The 21,457-nt window shown below is 34.2% G+C and overlaps 1 protein-coding gene across 1 annotated transcript in view; it reads right to left on the reverse strand.

Annotated features, from left to right (window-relative positions):
* Positions 1-454: 454 nt before the first annotated feature.
* The window catches only part of GPC5 (glypican 5), a 1,319,614-nt gene continuing 1,298,611 nt past the window's right edge, over positions 455-21,457 (reverse strand). The window contains exon 8 of the mRNA XM_069467101.1: positions 455-1,411. Within this exon, the coding sequence (XP_069323202.1) occupies positions 1,254-1,411 (158 nt within the window). The 3' untranslated portion in view covers positions 455-1,253. The remainder of the gene's footprint in view (positions 1,412-21,457) is intronic.

Below are 21,457 nucleotides of genomic sequence, written 5' to 3' on the forward strand. Positions count from 1 at the left end.
TCAACTCCATGTCAGAAGTCATTTCAAACCCTTTTTTTTTTTTTAATTTTAGGAGTTCAGCACTTCTTTTTCTTATCCTACAACTTTGTATTAATTATATAGTCTGGCTATGGACTGAATGTGATACTTATTAATAAAAGCTGACTTATCTTTTCTTTCTTAAATAGAGCTGTAGACATATCCTATCAGTGTCTACCAAGGCAAGTTATCACAACAGGGAAGGAAGTCAGGGACTGTGGGTTAGTTCTGCTACTGTGCAAATAGGAAAAGAGCTAAAGCATCGCATGCCAAATTTTCAACACTATTACATGTCTGGGGATATTCATGAGAACCTTAGAAATGCATAGATACCTGTTTGTTCAACCTCAGGCTTTAAAAAGAAGTAGCAAATAATATTTTTAAAATGAGTGAATATATCACTTTTGCCAGAAGAAAATGACCAATGTTCTTTAAATTTTTCCACCAAACAATTAACAGCTTTATTGGAGATATTTCTAGAGCAGGTGTATGCTTTGCAACATAGCTACATCTATTAGGCAAAGAGAGAGGAGAGGACACAGCCACAATACCAAAGATGCATTTTCAATAGAATGGAATACAAATCAGGTGCTACTAAAACACTCAGTAGCTTGAAGGTTTGTCAGTGGCTAAATTACAGTGGATGAAAATTATCAGGCTCCTTCAGTGAAATTATGTGAAATGCCCCTCAGAAATCTACTGTATAACTTACAGATTCTGAGTAATTTCCTTCTATAGCTTGCAAAAATGGAAGTCTCTTGAAATGCATGCATATTACTTGCCATTGTGTATTTTGATTCATTTAATGAAATTCTAATTCCAGTACTTTAAGAAATACTATGTACTATTTTCATTGTCCAGCAAATACACCTTCAAATGAAAACATTTTGAATTTGGAAAGGCAGGGTTTGGAATTGAGAAAAATAAAATTATAGATAACACTGAATTCTTCCTATTCAAAGTCACTTCTGTGCTCTTCACATTTTAAGATTTAATGTATTAGAATTTAAGAAGGTTTAAGTTAGATTCAAAGAAGACATATTTTAAAAGAGTATCATTTAAATGTTGATTTTTAGGGACTTTATGAACATTCCAACTTGGCTTCTAAAATGTTAGTGTGACACACCTTTTCATAAATATAATTGTTACATTCAAAAATGATCTCTTATTCCAGGCCTATGAAGAGAGGGGAGAAATCAAGACTCCAGTAAGTTATATCAGGACAGAGGGTTCAGTTACCAAAGCCAAGGCAATAACATCACCACACCCATCACAGTGAATGTCATAGATTCAGTTGCTGCTGCACATCCTGCTCCAGTTGTGTCTAAAGTTCTGCCACTGTCTGTTTGATGGATTCGCTTTACATCACTGAAGTTCATATCATCTGGCATCCCTGCAGAGGCAAATAAGAAAGCACACAATGATGCATGGCCACTTCACCATCATACATCTAGCACAGCTCTTACACCCAAAGTGTGGACACCACTGTTTTTTTTTTGGTAGCATTCTCTGTGTTCGCCTAACTCTAAATGATTAATGTGACACAGGTATTCCTGCCCTACTTAAATGGGAGAGTTCAGGCCCTTGTGCAGGAATTGTCAGGATTATCATAAGAACTAAGCGAAAACCTTTCTAGCTTTTTAAAGCTTTTGGAATATTTCTCTGTCATTGATTGGTAAGAAAGTAAACAGATTCAATTAATTAAAATATCCTGAGGTATTGCATAATTGCTTGTCTCAGAGATGTATCAACCGCAGTAACTGTGAAAACTCTTATCGTGAAAATAAAACCAGAGAAGGGGAAATAATTGAATAGAATATTTTTTAAACGTAGAATTTCCACAGATCATGTTTTGCATTAGAATAAAGTAAGCATAGGGTCTTTTTAAAATGTATTTTTATTTCTAATTGACAAATTATATTTATATGTATTTATGGGGTACAATGTGATATTTCAATATATGTGTACAAGGAGAAATGGTTAAATCCAGTTAATTAACATTTCTATCACCTTACATACTAATTTTTTGCGGTAAGAACATTTGAAATTTACTTTCTTAGCAATTTTGAAATACCCAAAACATTATTATTCACCATAGCCAACATGCTGTGCAATAATCTCAAAAACTTATTCCTCCTGTTCAACTGGAATTTTGTACCCTTTGATTGTCCTCTGCTCACTCTTCCCCACCTCTAGCCCCTGGCAACCACCATTCTATTCTCCACTTTTAGGAGTTCAGCTGTCTTTAGATTTCACCTATAAGTGAGATCAGGCATAGGATTTTAATTGGAAACGTATCAAAGAACAATTGTAACAAAGTTAAATTATATCTTTTATACACGCACACAACTGTGGAGAAGAGGGTGTAGACATCTGTCAATATGTCAAAGAACTTGTTAGCAGGGTGGAGTGGAGATTGAAGTTAAAGATAAAGTGTTTGATTAAAGAAAAGGCAAAGTCATAGACCAAGATCCAGTCACATCCTGGTTATGACTTCTGCGTGCTATGAAACCTGACAAACTGAGGAAGAGAACAGCCTCTAAATTAATTGGGATGAAATAATTGCTTTCTTAAAGAAGGTTACCTTAGTATGATATACTTAGGCAGTTAGTGACTTATCACTTATTATCTAGTGCCACCAGTGTTCCGAGACCATGTGACTGTCTCTGAATTATCTCATGGCACACCACTATCAGTCACAATTAACAGATTTAAATTCAATGTTACTACGGCCACAAATATTGACATCGTAATTATAGTGAAACAGAAAAAATAAGCTTCATATAAGGAAAAGTCAATATTTATGTAATTAGGTCAATACATATCTATAATTCAGAAGGTAAAGCTCTACTGCATTCAGGATGGGAGCATTAAAACGAAGCAAAGCTCTGCTGATCTGACATATTGATTTTACAGTCTGAGCTCTTGCATTATTATTCATTGTTTGGGTACTTGTTTTGCCCTTCTGTGTCATTAGGCAAGATGAATAAACTAGTGATTCATTTTTTTTTTATAGAGACTGGAGTGGAGTGTGAATATTTTAGTCATGGTTTTATACTTCTTGTTAAGCTAAAGCTATGAGGACATAACAAGAAGCTATGAGGACTCTAAGCAATTAAAAAATACCTTTTTTATAACTACATAAATTTGAGTTTTAAGGATTTATTTTTTTCTTTTTTAAGCATTGTGAATTGGTGCTTGGATTGGATCCACAAAGAACATTTTATTATGCCTGTCTGAGCTGGTAATTCATTCATTCTTCGTTCATTGTTTCATTCATGAGTCAGACGCTGGTTTAGTTTCAGGGGATACCATAGCGAGTGAAAATATGTGAGTGGGAAGATGTTAAATCTTATGTCTGCAGGTCAGACAACGCCAGGAGGGATATGCAGCCTTCAATCAGATGCCAGTTTGACATCTAGGGTAGAGATATAACTAATAAATATAACAGTTCTAAGGATCATGGCCCTTGAGTAATATGTAAAAAGAATTCAAGATCCTACCATGAGCCTGCAGTCATGGTTGCAGTTATGGATCAAATCACAACCTGGCCTTGACATCTGTAAAAAAAATTAGCATGCCAAAAAGGCCAGTTCTATGATTATCTCATGCAGTGACTGTTTTCATAAAAGAATTTAATTAACTAAGCTTATAAATTATACCAAAGCTTAACTGAAGACCTATAAAAGGAAAAAGTAGTTTGGGAATTTATTACATTAATACATTAAATGAACACAAAGTAACTTTTGAACAATCTTTTATATGCATAACAGCAACACACAAAGGTGCCAGTACATTTATATTTCTGCCTTTGATGGCTTATGGTCTGGTGGGGGAAGACAGGCAGTTGTGTTACTAAAAAAATCTAGTATTAAAACTCGGGTACATGCCAGATGATTGGTGCTATGAAGCACGTAAAAGGGATATAACTCGGTTAAGGGAAAGCTCTGCTGATGAAGTGGTGAAGTCTATTCATTTATTTGGCAACATCTACAGTGCTGTGGTATCAGGTACTATTCCAAGTACTTCATAAATATTAACTCATTTAATTTTTACTACAACCCCACAAAGGAGGCACTATTATTATGCCTGCTTTTATAGATGAGGAAACTGAGGCGCTGAGAGGTTAAGTAACACTTGAGCAGTGGAGCCAGGTGTCAAATCCAGAAGTCAGGACCCAGGCTGTGTTCTGATCACATTTTCTTGGCACCAACAAATCAATGTTTAGGTTGAGAACAAAGAAGATCAATTATGTTACCCATAAAATGTATTAGATTTTTTTTCTTCTTCCTTGACATCTGGGATGGCTGATTATGTGCTACTTTTGGGTATACATCAAGCAACTGGAAGTATTCAGAGTTAGAATACATATGGGTGAATAAACGGTGATGAATCAGATTGGCTTGATGAATCTGAAAGAATTGAAACTTCTTTTTGTTGTTTGCCTTTTCCACGAGGCAAGGGAGTATATGCATTATTTTCTGTCTCTTTTTCATCTATCTACATATTTTCACAATTCTCTTAGTTTCACTAAGCAAAGACAACAATATTTAAAGATAATTTCTTCTCTCCATTTTCAATAAAGAAAATTGCATGGGCAAGAATCTATTCACTGTTAATTTGCTCACTCATTTACAAAACCCATTCACTATTAGCTCTGCGTCAGGTACTATGCTAGAGACTGGGTACGTAGCATGTACTTCCAGGCTTTTTCTTCATACTTAAATGAGTCCACAAATAAAACAAAAAACCACTATGTATCTTTTTCACCATTCCAATGAAAGTATAGGGCAGATTTAAATGTTGGGAGCAGGACTATGCATCATTATTTGAAGTCAACAGTCAGGTGACCATGAAGTCAAAATAATTTCTTCCTAGAAATGATTTGTTTTCAAGGTAGCTATAGTCATGGCATCTCAAAAAATGTCTATGACATAGAATGCTTTTAATGAATATTGTTGAAGAGATAAATTGAACAGTGACTCTCATTCTCACAATGGATGAGTTTGGTGGAATTATTTTCCCTCATCCTAAAGATTAGAAACAGGTGCACAAGGAGTAATTTACTCAAGATAGCATAGCTGTGGCCGAATCCCAGTTGTGTCCCATTCAAATGTGGTTTTCATTGATTCCAGCGTCGTGCTGTTTGCCACCACACATTAAAAGAACTGAACTTGAAATCACATTCTAACTTTGCCACGGTCTGGCTGCATGACTTCCGCTCTGCCCTGCATTTGATAGAACTTTAAAATGGGAGCTTCTTCAGTGAGGGAAGAGGGTTAGTCAAAATACCTTGCTGGCTAAGTAACTGTTTAAACAATAAGCTAGACTTTATCCCATGGCATCCTCTAAAGTAAACATCTGTAGGACCAAGAAGTAAGTATAAATAGTGAGGAAGTAAATAAAATGTAGACGTTGATATTTTTATGTATACATAGGTGGGGAAAAACTTATAGATTTTAAGGCAGAATTTATAAAGAAAAAATTGCTAGTTTGACTTCAATAAAAAAAAAACCTTCTGTACAACACAAACACCATAAAGAAAGGTGGCACATAGCAAAGTGGAGAAAATATGGCACTGTAGTTTGCAGCAAAAGGATATGTCTTTAAAATAAAAAGAGTTCTTGTAATCCATATGAAAACCACAATTATTCCTGTAGAAAAAGAATATATTTACGTGACAAATTAATTATAAGAAAAAAATTAAAATATTTCCTTACTGGAAAACAAATAAATACAATCTTACGTACAATGTGGTATCAATTACTTACTGCCCAGTTGACAAAAGCAGGATAGAGGGGAAGATATAACCAGTATTGGCAAAGGTACAGCCCTTCATTGGGGAAATTTGCCAAAATATATCAAAAGTGTTTAAAATGTACATTTAGTTAGACTCAATAATTCCACTTTTATGAAGCAATTCTGTGGGGGATAATTAAGAAAATTGTGCACATATTTATTTACAAAATATTAATCTATGCATTGATAGTGAAATATAAGCAAATTATTCATTAGTAGGGAGTTGGATTAAGAAAATTAAGGTGCATTCATTTATTTAAAAATATTTATAAAGTAGATATTTGATACATAAAATATATTTTGATAACCATTATATATATATAAGCTTATAAAGCTTATGTATGTATACTTTCATGATTTTTAATGTTATTTTAATTCTAATAGTCTATGGTCTGTGATTGTGTTTCCTTGAAAGTAGGGACTTCCTCATTAATTTGTTTATTGACTTAGCATTTAGTAATAATTAGGTGAATGAATAAATTGATGAATTTAATCCAAGGCTGAGAATTACAAAATAATAAAAATATGTTTCTCCAACTCAGTTTCTCTTAATTTAAAGGCAAAAATTATATCACGGCAACTCAGAATGTAAAATAAAAGATTAGGATTAGTGTGAATTTACAATTTTACATTTAATAAGAAGAGTAGTAGATGTAAAGAAACAGATCCATTATGAAGAAATTGACAAGTATTTTCTGAATAAAATTTCTGTGAATCTTGTTATGTTAAATCTAAACTATTACTCTTGTCCCTGTGGAATTACTGCCATTTATACCAACACCAGCCACATACATTTTGGCTGGACATTAGGGAATCTAACGAATCTGAAATGGATTAGCATAAATGTTTGCACATATTTTTGGTGATGAAATAACTAGATCAGAACCTATCTCCTAGGAAATAGGATTGATAGCTACACCCAACATGTTGGATCACCTGAGTCCAGGATATCCCCCCAAAATGTTGAGTTATTTTCCAGTTTTCTGTGGGGGCTTCCATAAAACTCAAACATCAAAGCAGAGTGAATGTAGGGTTGAAGAGACAAGGTCCCTGGGTAACTCAATAACCAAAGCAGAGTGAATGTTTGGTTGAAGAAATAAGGCCCCTGGTAACTAGAATCTCACAAGCACACATACCTGAAGGTCATCTCTGATTTTCTACTTGACTTCTGGAGAGTATGGCTAATCCATGGGACTGTCCTCATGGCAGCCCTCTTCCATCCTTTGTGGCACAGAGGTGTGAGATTTAATTATAGTTCCTTTGCTTGGTTTTTATATTTTATAACAATCATTAGCCTTCCTTTTTTGACAAAGTGTAAGAATAATGAAGTAATCCAAATTGTTAGTATGTGGAACCATGGATTAAAAAAAGTAATGAGAGATTCTGACTATAAACTAAAGCTTAATTTAAAGTAGTATGATTTATTATATTGCAGCCCTGGAAAATGTCAAAGATCATTATCATTTATTTGATACTGTATCAAATAAATTATTGGTGACACTCTAATAATTAATAATAAAGTTGTTTTTTTTTTTTTTGCTAAATAACAGTTTAAACATGGAGGAAATATTGTTTGGATCTTTTGCCAGATCCTTATGCTATATTTTATTCCATAATGATAAAGATAAACTTCAATAAAAAATTCCATGCAGAGTTAAACTGTGTGGAAGAAATAAGGGTACTTTCAATAAAATCAATGTTTTTACCACTCCTCCAACAATTCTAAAAGAATTATTAAAGAGTAGACTTCAAAATGCAAGAAACTGATGCCAAAATGAGTAGGATGAAAATTGTAACAGTGATCAAAATAATTGACAAACATCAAAGTAACTGAATATGAGTATTGCTTGAAAAAAACAGTAATGATTAATTTAGGTGGTGAAAATCAAGATATAATTATGACACTTGAAAATATTGTTTAAATATTCTAACATATTTGTATGGTTTGGAAAGAAGTGTGAAATCTTAATTAACTTTAGGTTTTATCTAGACAAAACTATATTTCAATTAACTTTAAAAATTCAAGACTAAGCACTTAAAGAATTAATATGGAATATATATATTCCTAATCCACTGAGGAAAAGAGGATTAATGAAATCTAATAGAAGTCAAGAAGGATCAAACAAACAAAAAAATCCTGGTAAGTTGAAAGTACAAAATCAGATGTTCAAACCATATGCAAATAATTTTAGTAATCTCTAAATGAAATGAATTAAATCAAATTGGGAAAGAGAAACTTGATTTGGCTTTTTAAAAAGACCTGGCAGCACACCCAAATATAATGATGGAGGAAGGGTGAGAGGCTTAGAAAAATGTACTCCACGCCAATAATCAAAATGTAGCTGATGTCATTACATTAATAAAAGATAAAATAGGCTTAAAGCATTAAAATGGATAAAGGAGATCATCACAATATAACAAAAGAAACAATTCAACACATAAATACAATAATTCTGAGCCTAACTGACCTTTAGCATATTCTCAAAATAAATATTCCCACAGTCAGTGTGGGAATTTTAACACTATGTGCTAGCACTTGATCTTTGAAGCAGATGACTATTAGTGAAGATATAGATGACTTGGTAGCCAGAATCATTGCAGGGAGGAAAAGGGAACTTGACTGCCTTCCTGCCCGGGTGCTAGTAACACTCCTCACATTTCCTTGCACTATTTTGTTCACTCGTTCACATGGGAAGAGGATGGATTGCTCTGGTTAGTAAGTTTGGAAGAAAGAACCAAATAAGCTGAGCTTTTGGATTTCTCATCATCTTTTGGATTTGCCTGCCAAGAGCGAGGGTGCATTCTTCCCCGTGCTTTACCATGGAGTAACTGAGGCAATCCCTGTGCCTGTCGGGAAAACCTGTAATTTTTTTCAGCTATGCTTATGACATGATGGTAATCCTCAGTTGAACTATCAGACATCATAGGAAAGCACATTCCCAAGTCCGGCTTTTAACAATAAAATAGCTGATATTTTTATTTTCATCTGTCTAACACTTGTACTTATATTTTAATTGTTTCTAACTTCAAAAGAAGATAAAAGGAATATTGATTGCACCAGCTTCAAATAAATACAAGCTTTATTATATATATATGTGTGTGTGTGTGTGTGTATATATATTTGTAGATACCATCACTACAGTTAATGAGTGGTGGATATAGCACATAAACACTCTTTTAAAGCACACATAAGGCATTTACAAAGGAGACCATATATGAAGACATAAAGTAAATATTAGAAATTAACAATTTTAACACAAGAAATATAGATTCTTTACCACCGCACAATAAAATTAAAAGCCAGAACTAAAGGAGAATGCTGCTCCCCTACAGCAACTTCATCTAAGGTCATAAAAGAAGACCTAAATAAATGGAGGGATGTATCAAGTTTATGAGTGAGAAGGGCCAAGTATATATAGTGTCTCTTACATTGAGTTCTGAGATTTTATTAGGATTTCACTTGATGTGGGTCTATTCAATCTTCCCTGCTGGGCACTTAGTGGGACCTTTCCATCTAGATACGAATACATACCTATTAATTTGGGTAACTGTTCTTGAATTCTTTTATTTTCTCTATTGTCTCTAGAATTCCCATTATTTGAACAACAAATTTCCTGGACAGGTTCTCTGATTTCTTTTTCTAGTTTCCATCATTTTACTCTGCTTCCTGGGAGATTTCCTAAACTTAATTCTTAAGTCCTTTGACTTCGTCATGGATTTTAAGTTTACTAGAATTTTTCCCTCTAAATGGAACTTTTATTCTTGTTTTAGTTTGTTTAAATCTTCTAGGGTTTATTAAGATGCTAATGACAGTATAGAAGTCCCTCCTTATCCATGGGGGATACGTTCCAAGCCCCCCTGGGGATGCCTGAAACCACAGATAGTATTGAACACTATATATTCTGTTTTTTCCTAGACATGCATAAATATGATAAAGTTTAATTTATAAAGTAGTCACAGTAAAGGTAACAACAATAATGATAAACTATAACAGTTATTCCAATATACTGTAATAAAAGTTATGTGAATATAGTCTCTCTCTCTCTCACAAAATATCGTACTGTACTATACTCACCTATTTTTGGACTTTGGTTGACTGTGGGTAAATGAAAACACTGAAACCAAAACTGTAGATAACAGGGAAACAACTATATTTTTAAAGTTTTCTTCTCTCTGCAGAGTCCTGTGTAATACAAGTTTTTTTTTTTTTTCCTGCTTGTGGATATGACTTTTTTTTCATGACACACACTTAGATAAGTGGGGATCTCCAATTCAGATTATATGCTAATATTTAAGAATGGAAACTGAAAACCTGGTTGGAACTCAGGGTGTGTGATTGGAGCTCAGCAATAGTTAGACAAATGTGACCTGACTTGTAGATTTATTGGTGAACCTATATTTATTAGCCAGTAGGGTAGGTCAGGCTAGAAAAACAAATGCCTCCAAAATATTTGTAGCAATAGCCCTTCCTCTGTATTGAAACTTGGTATCTCACCTCCCTCTCAACACATGCTTGCACGATCACTAGTGCAGTGAGAGAAAGGGGTGGAGAGACAAACTGTCAATTAAGAGCTTCCCTCTGGAAGGCACATGTGTCATTTTTGCTCACTCGTTCATTGGCCAAAGCTAATCATGTGACCATTGCTAACATTAAGGGGCAGGAATGTTGTCATAATTTTGCTTAATATAGTGGTTGTCTTAGTATCCATATTTAGGCTTGACATAGGTTGTTTGAAACCCAGTAGTACCCATCACCTTTGACCTAGCTGAAACCTCCCCACCCCCTGTGGTTGTTTGTGATAGAGCCTGCTGATTTCTCATCTCCTTGATTGTAAATCCAACACGTACACAGTTGCTAACCACGATAAAACCTAATGCTCACACCAGAGCCATGAAAGTTAGTTCCCTCCAGTTGTGAGTCTTTTCTTTATACTGGCCAATCCTTAGCAGGACACAGTGTCCCTGTAGTCCCAGCTACTTGGGAGGCTGAGTTGGGAGGATCTCATGGGGTCAAGACTTTAAAGCCAGCCTGAGCAACATAAAGAGACCCTGTCTCAAAAACAAACAAACAAACAAACAAGCCAATCTACAACTCCCAAGGAAAAGCCTAAAGGATAACGCCCATGGGCTTTAATGAAGGCCTGTTCTCTCTCTTACTGCCCACATTGTTTGGGGTCCCTGACACCCCTGGACTTCCTGTTTCCCTCCTGTTGACACCTCTAACCTCTCTGGGTCCTGTGAGTAATAAATTACTTCTACTTCGTGCATTTAGGTTTCAACTCTCATTGTATCTTACCTGACACAGACACTAGAACCTAATTTCCCCCTGGTCAGGGATCTTCTAGAGAGGGCCTATCTTGGCTTATGGCCATTCTTGAGAGAGAGATGGAGTTCTTAAAACCAAATTAGAAAGAAACCATAACAATAAAAATTGCAATAGATGTATAGTCCAACAATGTACACAAAGGGAGAAATGCAGAAACATTATAGATCAGAAGGCATGCCTTATGCCCCCTTTAATTGTCTTTGTTTCCTCTTAAACTAGGCAGATTCTGAAGGAAGACTCTTCTAACATCTTGCCTGAGAGTAACTCCCTGGCTGCAAGAACTCTGGGAGCCAAGTAGGAAAAGCAGGCTAGGGGTAGGGTGTAGGTTTCCACATTCATTATAGGTAAGTAGGTAGGTAGATAGGTTTGTTAATCCTCATTCTTTTACAATAATTCTTCTGCCCTCAACTGTGCTTGGCATTCCTCAGTCAAGAGACCCTTTCCATGATTACACCTCCTTTCTTGTACTGATGTATGGGAGAGACAGACATCTATTGTTTTGGAGTAGAGGAAGGAATCACTGCATTTTATAGCTTTTGGCTAATCTGTCTTTTGCTGCCCTTTCTTCTTCAATCCCTCTACCAAAGGTGACTGATGCTACCTATTGCTGTATTTTTTGAGGATTCTATAGAGCAAATTGGGTTGGTTCTCTGCCCTCCTCAGTGCTGTGAGGGAGTTGGCTTTCTTGGGCATCCTATGTTAAGTAGCACTTACCCATCTGTTTCCCAGCTTCCAAATGTTATTGCTATCTCCTCTTCTGTTTCCTCTGATCTCTGTAGTTTTTTTTTTTTTAAATGTTTTTTTTTAAAAAAAAATTTCCCATACTGTATTTTAGTGGGATTGTAGGAGGGAATAAAATTAAATGTGTCTGATCAATCTGTCATCACGATGGCAACTTGCTGAATATTTTCAGTGTCTAGCCACTGATGCTCTGTCCTGGCTCTCTGGTATGTCTAGGGCAGGGCTGGCATTTAGCCAGTTCACACTGGCATGGTTCATGGCAGGGTCTGTTCTGATCGGTCAGTGCCCCTGCTGTAGATGCTAATTATTTTTGATGATCATCCCTGATATGAAGACTATTTTTTATTACCATACTGAACAGTGTTCTATTTGAAGGAAACTAACTAGTAAAACATTCCTCTTGACTAATAAATAGTGTAAAACCACAAGCTTCCATATAGTGGAATAATTGAATGTACACAGGAGGACGGGGATGGCTGGTTGTTTTGCCTCTGTGTTGACTGATCCAGGGGATGTTGCTGTATAATCTTGTAAAGTTCACTTAATGCACATGAAGAAGGCTGAGCTAACTATAGAGCCACAGGTATAATTGGGATATTGAGGATTGCTATTATTTGTGTCCTTTAAATGTTTTCTTTTATTTGGACTTTTCTGTTGAACCCATAGTACATATATTTCAGATGCTGGATTGGGCATTGATTGAATAGATGCCATTTTTACTTACTATTATTTGTTAAAAATTATCTGCTGCAGGAAGTAAAATATGAACACAGATAAGAAGGCAACTTTTCCCCCAATGAAATGTGAAAATTACCTTCAGAAAAAATTTGCCTCTGTTTTACTTCAGTAACTGAAGAATATTAAATAGCTAAATCCTTAGAGCCTAAAAATTGTCAAAATGTCTAAGAATGTTGTGTAAGAGAGATTGTGAAACTTACTACATTTGCTAAATTAAAATGAATTCTCTAGGCTTGCATACCCTATCCATCATGTATTTTATAAATTAATATATTTAACTTACTATTTCAATCTCTAAATAGTTTGTATAAGTTATTTTTTAAGAAGAAATTCCATTGGCTCGGAGGATAGCTAAACAATATATAGAGAAATAGCTATTGCCATCATCCCTGAGAAGAATGTCAATGTTATTAGGAAAATATCCACAAAACACAGCCCACGTGAGGGTGAGTACTTAGGCTGTGGGTGACAGCTCTCTGATTGCCCTCATGGTGTTCTCAGCAAGAGGTTGGTATTCAGATGGGACTATATAACATTATTAAATATATTATTTGCTGTACTTTGGGTTGAAAAGATATTATGAAAATAACAGGTGCATGTGTGAGGAGAAAACACTCTCATATTGGGAGCAGGGGAATTATGCGAATGTTGAAAATTACAGGATCACCTTGCCTGACCCAGTATGAAAATGTTTTTCATTCTCGTGTTCCATCTCCTGGAATAAATAACATCCATGCTTATTCTTTCTCAAACTCACAGTTCATTTTCCTACTGTGTCTAATTCTATGTGACATATGATAATGCAATACATAGTTTTTCCTCCTAGTGTTAAGTTTTTTTGTTTAGGTCTAACAATAATCATGTCAGTCCTTTCTGTCCTTGTCCCTATACATTTTCCAATGATAAACACTGGTGTGTTTTACCCAAGTGTTATTATGTTTTCTCCTTATCAGCATTACCCAGCTTAGGGTTGCTTTATATATATGCTTTTGTCACATACATTTGGGTTCTTATATTGATCTCATCTTCTTGATTTGTAGCCCTTCAAAATTGTGATTAAATTTATTTTTGCCTTCTATTTCTTGAGCTTATAAGTAGCTATTCACATTAACCTATATTTAGGAGGACTTTTTAAATATATGACTTACTAAAAATAAGTTCGATATGTAAATAAGCACTTAACTCTCTCTTTTTAATTCATTTAAATTAGAGCTCCATAAACATAGAATTTATACACAAAGGGAATGGAGTATAGTAGAAAGAGGCTGGAGTCCAGCCTCAGAAACCTTAGAAAATTCTTATAGTTATTGAAATACAGTTTCTTCGTCTATCAAATTTGCATAATAATAATAAGGCCTTCTTCCAGGATAGATGTGAAAATTAAATAAAATCATAAATATACAAATACTTTCAGTATTTTTACACAGGACAGAAATATGGTTATTATTTGAATACGGAAGGCAAGGCATGTGTAGTGAGTTGAGGAGCAAGTTGCACTTGGATAGTAGTGATAGCGCCAGAGACAGGATGCTGGTCTCCTGACTCTCAGTCAGGGCTTAGGGCACTCGCCCCCGTAGAACAAATTATCTGCTATTACAAAAGCTGGTCAGTGACATCACACAATGAAAATAGGAACCCAGTAAGTTAGAGAGAATTATCTCTATCATCAAAGAACCGTTAATACAAGGATAATTCAACTAATTATATCTACAAGTACTTAAATGTGAAAGTTCAACAAAAATCATTCTTTAGTTTGTGTGTAGGGTGAGCCCCTAAATAGTTAGCACGTGATACATGTTGAATAAATACGTTTTTACAAACCCCAGGCTCAATAAACATTAGCTATATACAAAAAAGGAAAAAAAAAAAAAAAAAACACCTTAATACAACATATCCAACCTCTGCATTTTCCTGTAAAAATCGCAGCTCACCTGTTCCCAGAGGATTTGGGTGTAACTAAGTTTTCCTGCACATTTCCCATGGGACTGTGCTCCCTGACTTTTAGGAGAGTATGGGACCTCTTTGCAAAGCAGAAGTCTATTGTTTCAAGTGTATTCTGATGCTAAGAAAAGGAAATTGGCTACGTAAATTGCATTGTTTTGAAAAACGGGTATTTTCATCACAGAATTAGGTGGAAAAAAGCATTTCCAAATATAAAATCCAGAGACAGTGTGTCCATGAAGGTGGAGTTGGAGGATACTACATAATGGAATGCGGGTAAATGGGGACCAGAGGGAAATGATTCTACAGGAGCAGCTCCAAGGAGTCTGAAAATATCTCTACCTCTGCAAAGAGGGCCGTATTTGGGGTGTATGGCTCTAATTCCAACAATGGTGAAAATGAAATGCAAGTATTAAAAAAGAAAGACTTTGAGATAGATTTTTTTATTTTTAAATAATGATATATAATATATATGCGTTCTCAAAAAAATTGTACGTTTCATTTTTTTTTTTAAATTTCCTTGGATATATGAAGCAAAATTCAACGGGCTTGTGCAGATAAAGCTTTTAGATGTTATCTAAATATGAGTTAAAACGAATTTATTGTCTGAAGACTCACAACGAGATGGTACACATTGTGCACATGATCAAGGTCTTTCGTAACACTCTAATAGTAGCTTGTTTATAGATTACGAAAGCTGTGACACAAACTGACAAGATCTGGGATGTTGCTATTCTATTCCCAGCTCATTCCGTAGTGCATAAATAGAGCAGTGATTGTGGATGCTACGTAGGATTGCAAAAATCATTACCGCAATGGGATTCAATTAAATTAGGAACAAAACAAATCCCATATTCAATACCAAATTTATCTCCCATACAAAATCTGTACTTTATTAAATTATTGTCTTGAGACTGTGTCTATGTAATATAATTTCTCAATATTGTTTGTGAAACTTGCAGCTATTTTAAATGGAAAAATTTTTTATATATATCTCCAGTTTAGAAAACTAATTTTAATAACAAAGTTACTGATTACTGATTTAATTACAGTGTACAACTATGTCTTTATACTCCATATTTTTTAAATGCAGATGGGCATTGGGAGGTGTAATGCACTTAATTATCTTTCCTTCTCTTTTATCCCTTTCTTAGGTGTTAGTAGTCTAGGATTTTAAAGAATATTTTAGGACACCATTTTTGGATGCATCTGTTCAGAAATGATAAAGTTTTTCCTTAAGGCTTTTCATATTTATGGAAAACAGCAGGAACTGAAGACTAAGTATCCTAAGAAAATGGTAACTTTATTGATGTGGGGACATACCAGGTATAAGTGGTGGGCTCCTCTCCTATGGCCTTGTTTGGCAAGTAGGCATGACGGTGCTGATGAGAATGTCCAACCATTACCAATTGGGTTCTAGTTCTGAAACTTTCATGGACAATGGAAAATAAAATAAAATAATTTTATTTTAGTTCCCAAAGATTTTCATGTACATTGAGAACACAACTGCATTTGCTGAATTGTATTCTTTTCTTTTTCTTTTTGCCCTTCGGCTATGCTAAATATAATATGGCTGTTACTAATCATTGATTTAATACTATTTTATTTTATATTTATGTCTTGGAAACCATGAAATGCTTGGAACAATATTTTGGTAGTATTTAAACATGCCTAAAAATTAAAATGTCATAGTTAGGTTTTTCTAGGTGAGCTACCATGTCAGGCTATAACAGGAAGGAGATTTTATAGGAGTTTTATAAGCATAAATGCTGAGAATGCTTAAATAGAAACCACTGCTTCTAGGATTTGAGAGCAATAGGGAATCTCATTAAAATTACCACTTGAATCACACTACATCTTTATATAACTCTAAATGCTTAGATTCACTGAAAAGGAATTTAATGAGAATAGAGTTCAGGTGAATTCAACAGAAACTCTTCTATTTTCAGCATATAATATCTGATCATTATTATTCTTACAAAAAGCAATTCCTTTTGAATAGAGTGTATGCACAGATTTGGGATGGGAGGCTGCACATTTGGTGTGTTATCATTTAAAAAAGTTGGAGTCCTGTCTACTAAAGAATCCATTAGGCTAACGTGAACATATTGACATTGATATTATTGAATAGAATTAATCAAATAAATTAGAACTATCAAAAACATGTCTTTTAGGTATAATCAGATTTACCTGACTTAGTTAATTTGAATCAAATTGAATATTTTATTTTATGATTTTATTCCCAAGGAATGCATGTGGTCTGAACTGGTGGACCCCCACCCAGCTTATCACTCTGACAGAGTGATACTTTCTGCTTCATTTTTATAAGATTCAATAATAAATAAAAGACAATTCCACTCTTCCAGGCACAGCATATCACATCAATAATGTTGATCTAGACCAAGGCTGACAACATGGCGGTCAGGGTCCAGTCAAAGGCATATCAAGTCATCATTCTCTGGGAACATTATTTTCCCATCATCTTTTAAACATATGAACTATCCAGTTTATCAAAGGGCTTGCACTCAAAGTTTTGGATTTTTTGAAACACATAATAAAATGTTTTACATAAAAAGCATCTACTTATTTTCCCTTAAGGACCACAATGTATTCAACACTGTCAGGAGGGGGATAAAACATTACAAGCTGTTCTGGCCATACAATGATTATTTCAAGAATTTTCCTCAAAATTTTTTGAGAAGAAAACATGGCAGCCAGTGGACCACTTATGTCCCCAGTTGTAGCTATATTGGTTTCCCAGCATGTGCAGAAAGAAAAATGGAGACTTTTCAATAATTTTCCTCCCACTTGTATCTTTGAGCAGTGTGGACATGAAGAATATAAAAGTTTGAGGAACTTTGCTTGCTCTCAAGAGTCCCAGAGATAAGCTTTCTCACCTCTCTTGGTAATACGTTGGGCATTTACTGATATAAATATTTCAATTCAGTAAGCATTTATTGTCTTCATACCTTGTGCCAGGAACTGTACTCAGCATATTTTTGTATATATAATTGCCATCTATTAATATATGTTTTATAGATAATATTGATCAAAATTGCCAAAACACCTAGTTAATATATTTGGGAAGTCAAAAATAATTGGCTAATTGTTTACTTCATGCTGTGAACTAACTATATCCATGGTCATAATAGAAGGTAAAGAGAAAAAAAGCATTTGCCTAAATTGATAAAGTCAGGGACTCCACACACATACATACACACACATTGCCCATGTAAAAATACAATTAAAATGCAACAATATTTGTTAAAGAAATCTATTATATTTTTAAGTTTCCATTAGGATTGACTCTGGTTAAGTCCTCTGCCAGCTTCCCAGTATATTTCTCTGTAAGTATTTTCACATTCTGTGCTTGTAGACCCTGGTTTGTTTCCCTGCATATTTTATGTGGTGAGTGAGATTATTTAATTAATAGAATATTAACTAATATATCATGTTGTAGATAAGGGTCAGTATTCTAGCAGTAGAAATATCACTGAGTTCACTTCCCTCTGGCTGAGATAACTTATACCTGGTAGCTAAACAATAATTTTTCTCACTGGAAACTTTTTCTAAGGATTAGTATGAAAAGGAGTCCTGTTATAAACAAAGTTATTCAATGGCAGGTTTACAAGATAACAGGGAGTAACAGTCACTTACAAAATCAATCAAGCCTGATTCTTTTCCTTACCATCATTCTTTGGCTTCCTCAGTTTACTAATTTATAAAATGAGGTGGTCAGAGTACATATCTCCAAAGTGTCTTTCCAGCGCTAGCACCCTAAATGTCATTCAAATAATGACATTACTGCCTAACAGGCAGAGGGGAGAGGTGGGTGGGTAAATCCTGACATATGAGGTCTTGTCCCTCTGTCCTAAGATTCTGCCTTCTGTATAAAGATAACAGTTGCACTGTTATTCTGTAAAGATGATTACTTTAAAGAGAGTTGTGCTACATAGTTACATCAGCTGTGTAATTTTCTCACTTGTCATTTAGCAACATCGATGACAGATTTAGTCAAATTGCAGCTGTTTTTTTCAAGGACAAAGACGATGTCGTGCACATATAATATTTGGAAGCAATGAGTGATGTATGGTTAATGAACCAAGAAATCTTTCTCTCTTTAGACATTATAAAATGCAGAGCCACATCCTGCTTTTGATCTGTTTGCTCTTTGTGATCTAACCCTTCAGGTGTGAGCTATTTTTATATGTGCTATCCATCTAAGATTCTCTCTAAGAATACCAAAAGAGTGGAAGGATGGTGGATGCCTTTGGAAATATCTTTGTCTTTCTTTAGTCCCAAATTCAACTGTATAAAGTTTGTAGTGTTTGCTCTTCCTTTTGCTCTCACTGACCTTATTTTTGGCATTGATTAAGCACAGATATACTTGGATCAGTTTAATTCAACTCAACTAGAATCAATTGAATTCAGTTTAATAAATATTTGCTGAATGCTGGAAGAATTATACCAAAAAAAATTTAGTCTGTGGTTCCAAGGGATTGTGTAGCATTTGGTGTTTAATAAAAGGAAGTATACTGGGTTCGGCAGGAGAAGTCAAGTTCGTGGTTGACACAGACTGGAGTGGTTAAGAGACTGAAGATAGGAACACAGACTGTGCTTTTTAAACTGTGCTATAAAAGGATAAAAAATTATGAAAAACAATCCACATTATAACTACATGATTTAGTTTAAATTCAATTACTGAAAATAACATACGTTATTGCTTCTTTAACAATTATAATTCTAATGGCAAGCAAAATGCCTGGCACATAGTTGGTGTTCAAAAAATATTTGTTGAAGGGGTTAATGAATCAATGTATCTGTCTTTCCATTTGGCTTAATTTTCTTCTCCCAGACCATTTTTTTCAGTGACTATCTGAATGGTAAAATCACTCTTATTTTTTCCCTCACTTTTGAATAATTGTTACGTATCATACAAAGTTTTATTTTGACAATTATTTTTATCTCAGAAATTTGAAAATATTCAATTATTTTCTGGCATCAGTTTTTGCTGATGAATATATGTCTGTTTTTCTAATTGTAACCCCTTCATAAATAATCTGTCTTTTCTCTCTGGTTGCCTTTCACATCTGTTTTTCTTATATCACTATGATATTTCTAGGTTTGGATTTCTTTCTACTTAAGTTACATAAATTTGAAGATTCATATTATTTTATTAACCCTAGAAAACTTTGATCCTCTCTCCCTTTCTCTCCATTGAGAATTCTTATTATAGGGACATTGCATGTCCCCACTCTTTCTGTTAAGTCTGTAAATCTCTCTCTCACATGATCTATTTCTTTATCACCCTATATTGACTTTTGAGAATTTTCTTTAGGTTTATCTTATAGTTTATTAATTCTATCTTATTAATTTATAAAAATTTTAGGTTTGTTTAAGCTGAATATACCCCATTATTTGAAATTTTAATTTTCCATGAATGTTTTCTTTTTATTTTTAAAAGGTTTAGTTTTTGTCAAATAGTTGCTATTTTTATGTATCCTATTTATTTTTTATGTTCTTGAATCTCTGTTTAAATGTTTTTAAAGATTTTTATACTATTAGATTGGTTTATTTACTAAATTTCTTGTCATAGCTGCTGTTCCTTATTTATGATGGATTATGTCCTTGTATATTTTATAATTTTCATATATGTGCTCATTCATATGTCTTGGGACTTGAGTCTCTGAATTTTTGGTTATTTCAGTAAACAAGCTCCATTTTTATGCTAATGTTATCACAATAAACCAAGTCTTATGCAAGGAAGAAAACAGTATGTTTTTGGAGTGATGTGCATATCTCTAGTCTTATTCAATGGGATCTTGAGTGGAGTTTAGAAGGAATAAAGATACAGAAAAATTACTTAGAAGATTTGTGGAAGGATTTGCATTATGAATAAAAGGGAATACAGTCAAGCATAAGATAGCCTGACCATACTTCTGATTCCCTAAAAGGATTTCTATTTCAGAAATATATTTTAAATATAACAGATACATAAATACATACATAAATCTCTCACAGTATTGAACATTGCAATTGATATGAATTTTTCTTATGGTCAGTTATTAGCAAAGTACAGACATTATAATTGCTCAGGCAATGAGTGCAGAAGATTCACGATATATTTGACTCGGTTGAAAGGCACTTGCCAAGTCGTTTAAGTCCCCATTAGTCTCCCATTCTGCAAATATTTTGTGTTCTTGGGAACAGTTTTGACTCATTTCTAACAGCAGTTGTGAAAGTGATGGTGATGGAATTGGCAAGGATAAGTACGTAATGTAAAGTTTAAAATGTAAGTTTTATGGCAGCTTGAGGTCTCTCGATTCTTTACAGTTATGTTTTGAATTCTTTTTATATGGGATTTGTGAGTAATGTAATCTCTGAATTCTTATTTTTAGACATTGTATTTTTAGTTCTATAATTTGCATTTTTTATATACACTGAAATTCTCTGTGAAATTCCCCATCTTTTTATATATTTCTACAGCTTTTCTTTATGTCCTTGGACATGTTAATCAGAGTTACTTTAAGATACTTGTCAGACAACTTGTATATAATGATCATCTGTGGGTCCATGTATGTTGCCTATATTTTTTATCTTGGATTGTAGTCATATTTTCCACTCTTTTCATGTATATACTAAGTTTTGCTTGAAAATGTGTATAAAAATTATAGAGGTGCCATATGACATTATTTGCTATGGTGGGTTTACCTTCAGCATGCCACATATAGGGCACTGGCTAATCACTTTAAACCAATCAGGAATGAGACTGAGTAAAACCGGATTGTGATCTCGTTAAGGCTCCTTTACCTCTGTTTTTTTCTGGCCCTCCACGGCTTCTGTTAATAGTCTGGTGTGTCATCTGTGGTCCCTCCTTCTAACATGTTTTATACT

This window comes from Eulemur rufifrons, chromosome 4 (genome assembly GCF_041146395.1).
Source record: "Eulemur rufifrons isolate Redbay chromosome 4, OSU_ERuf_1, whole genome shotgun sequence".
NCBI lineage: Eukaryota > Metazoa > Chordata > Mammalia > Primates > Lemuridae > Eulemur > Eulemur rufifrons.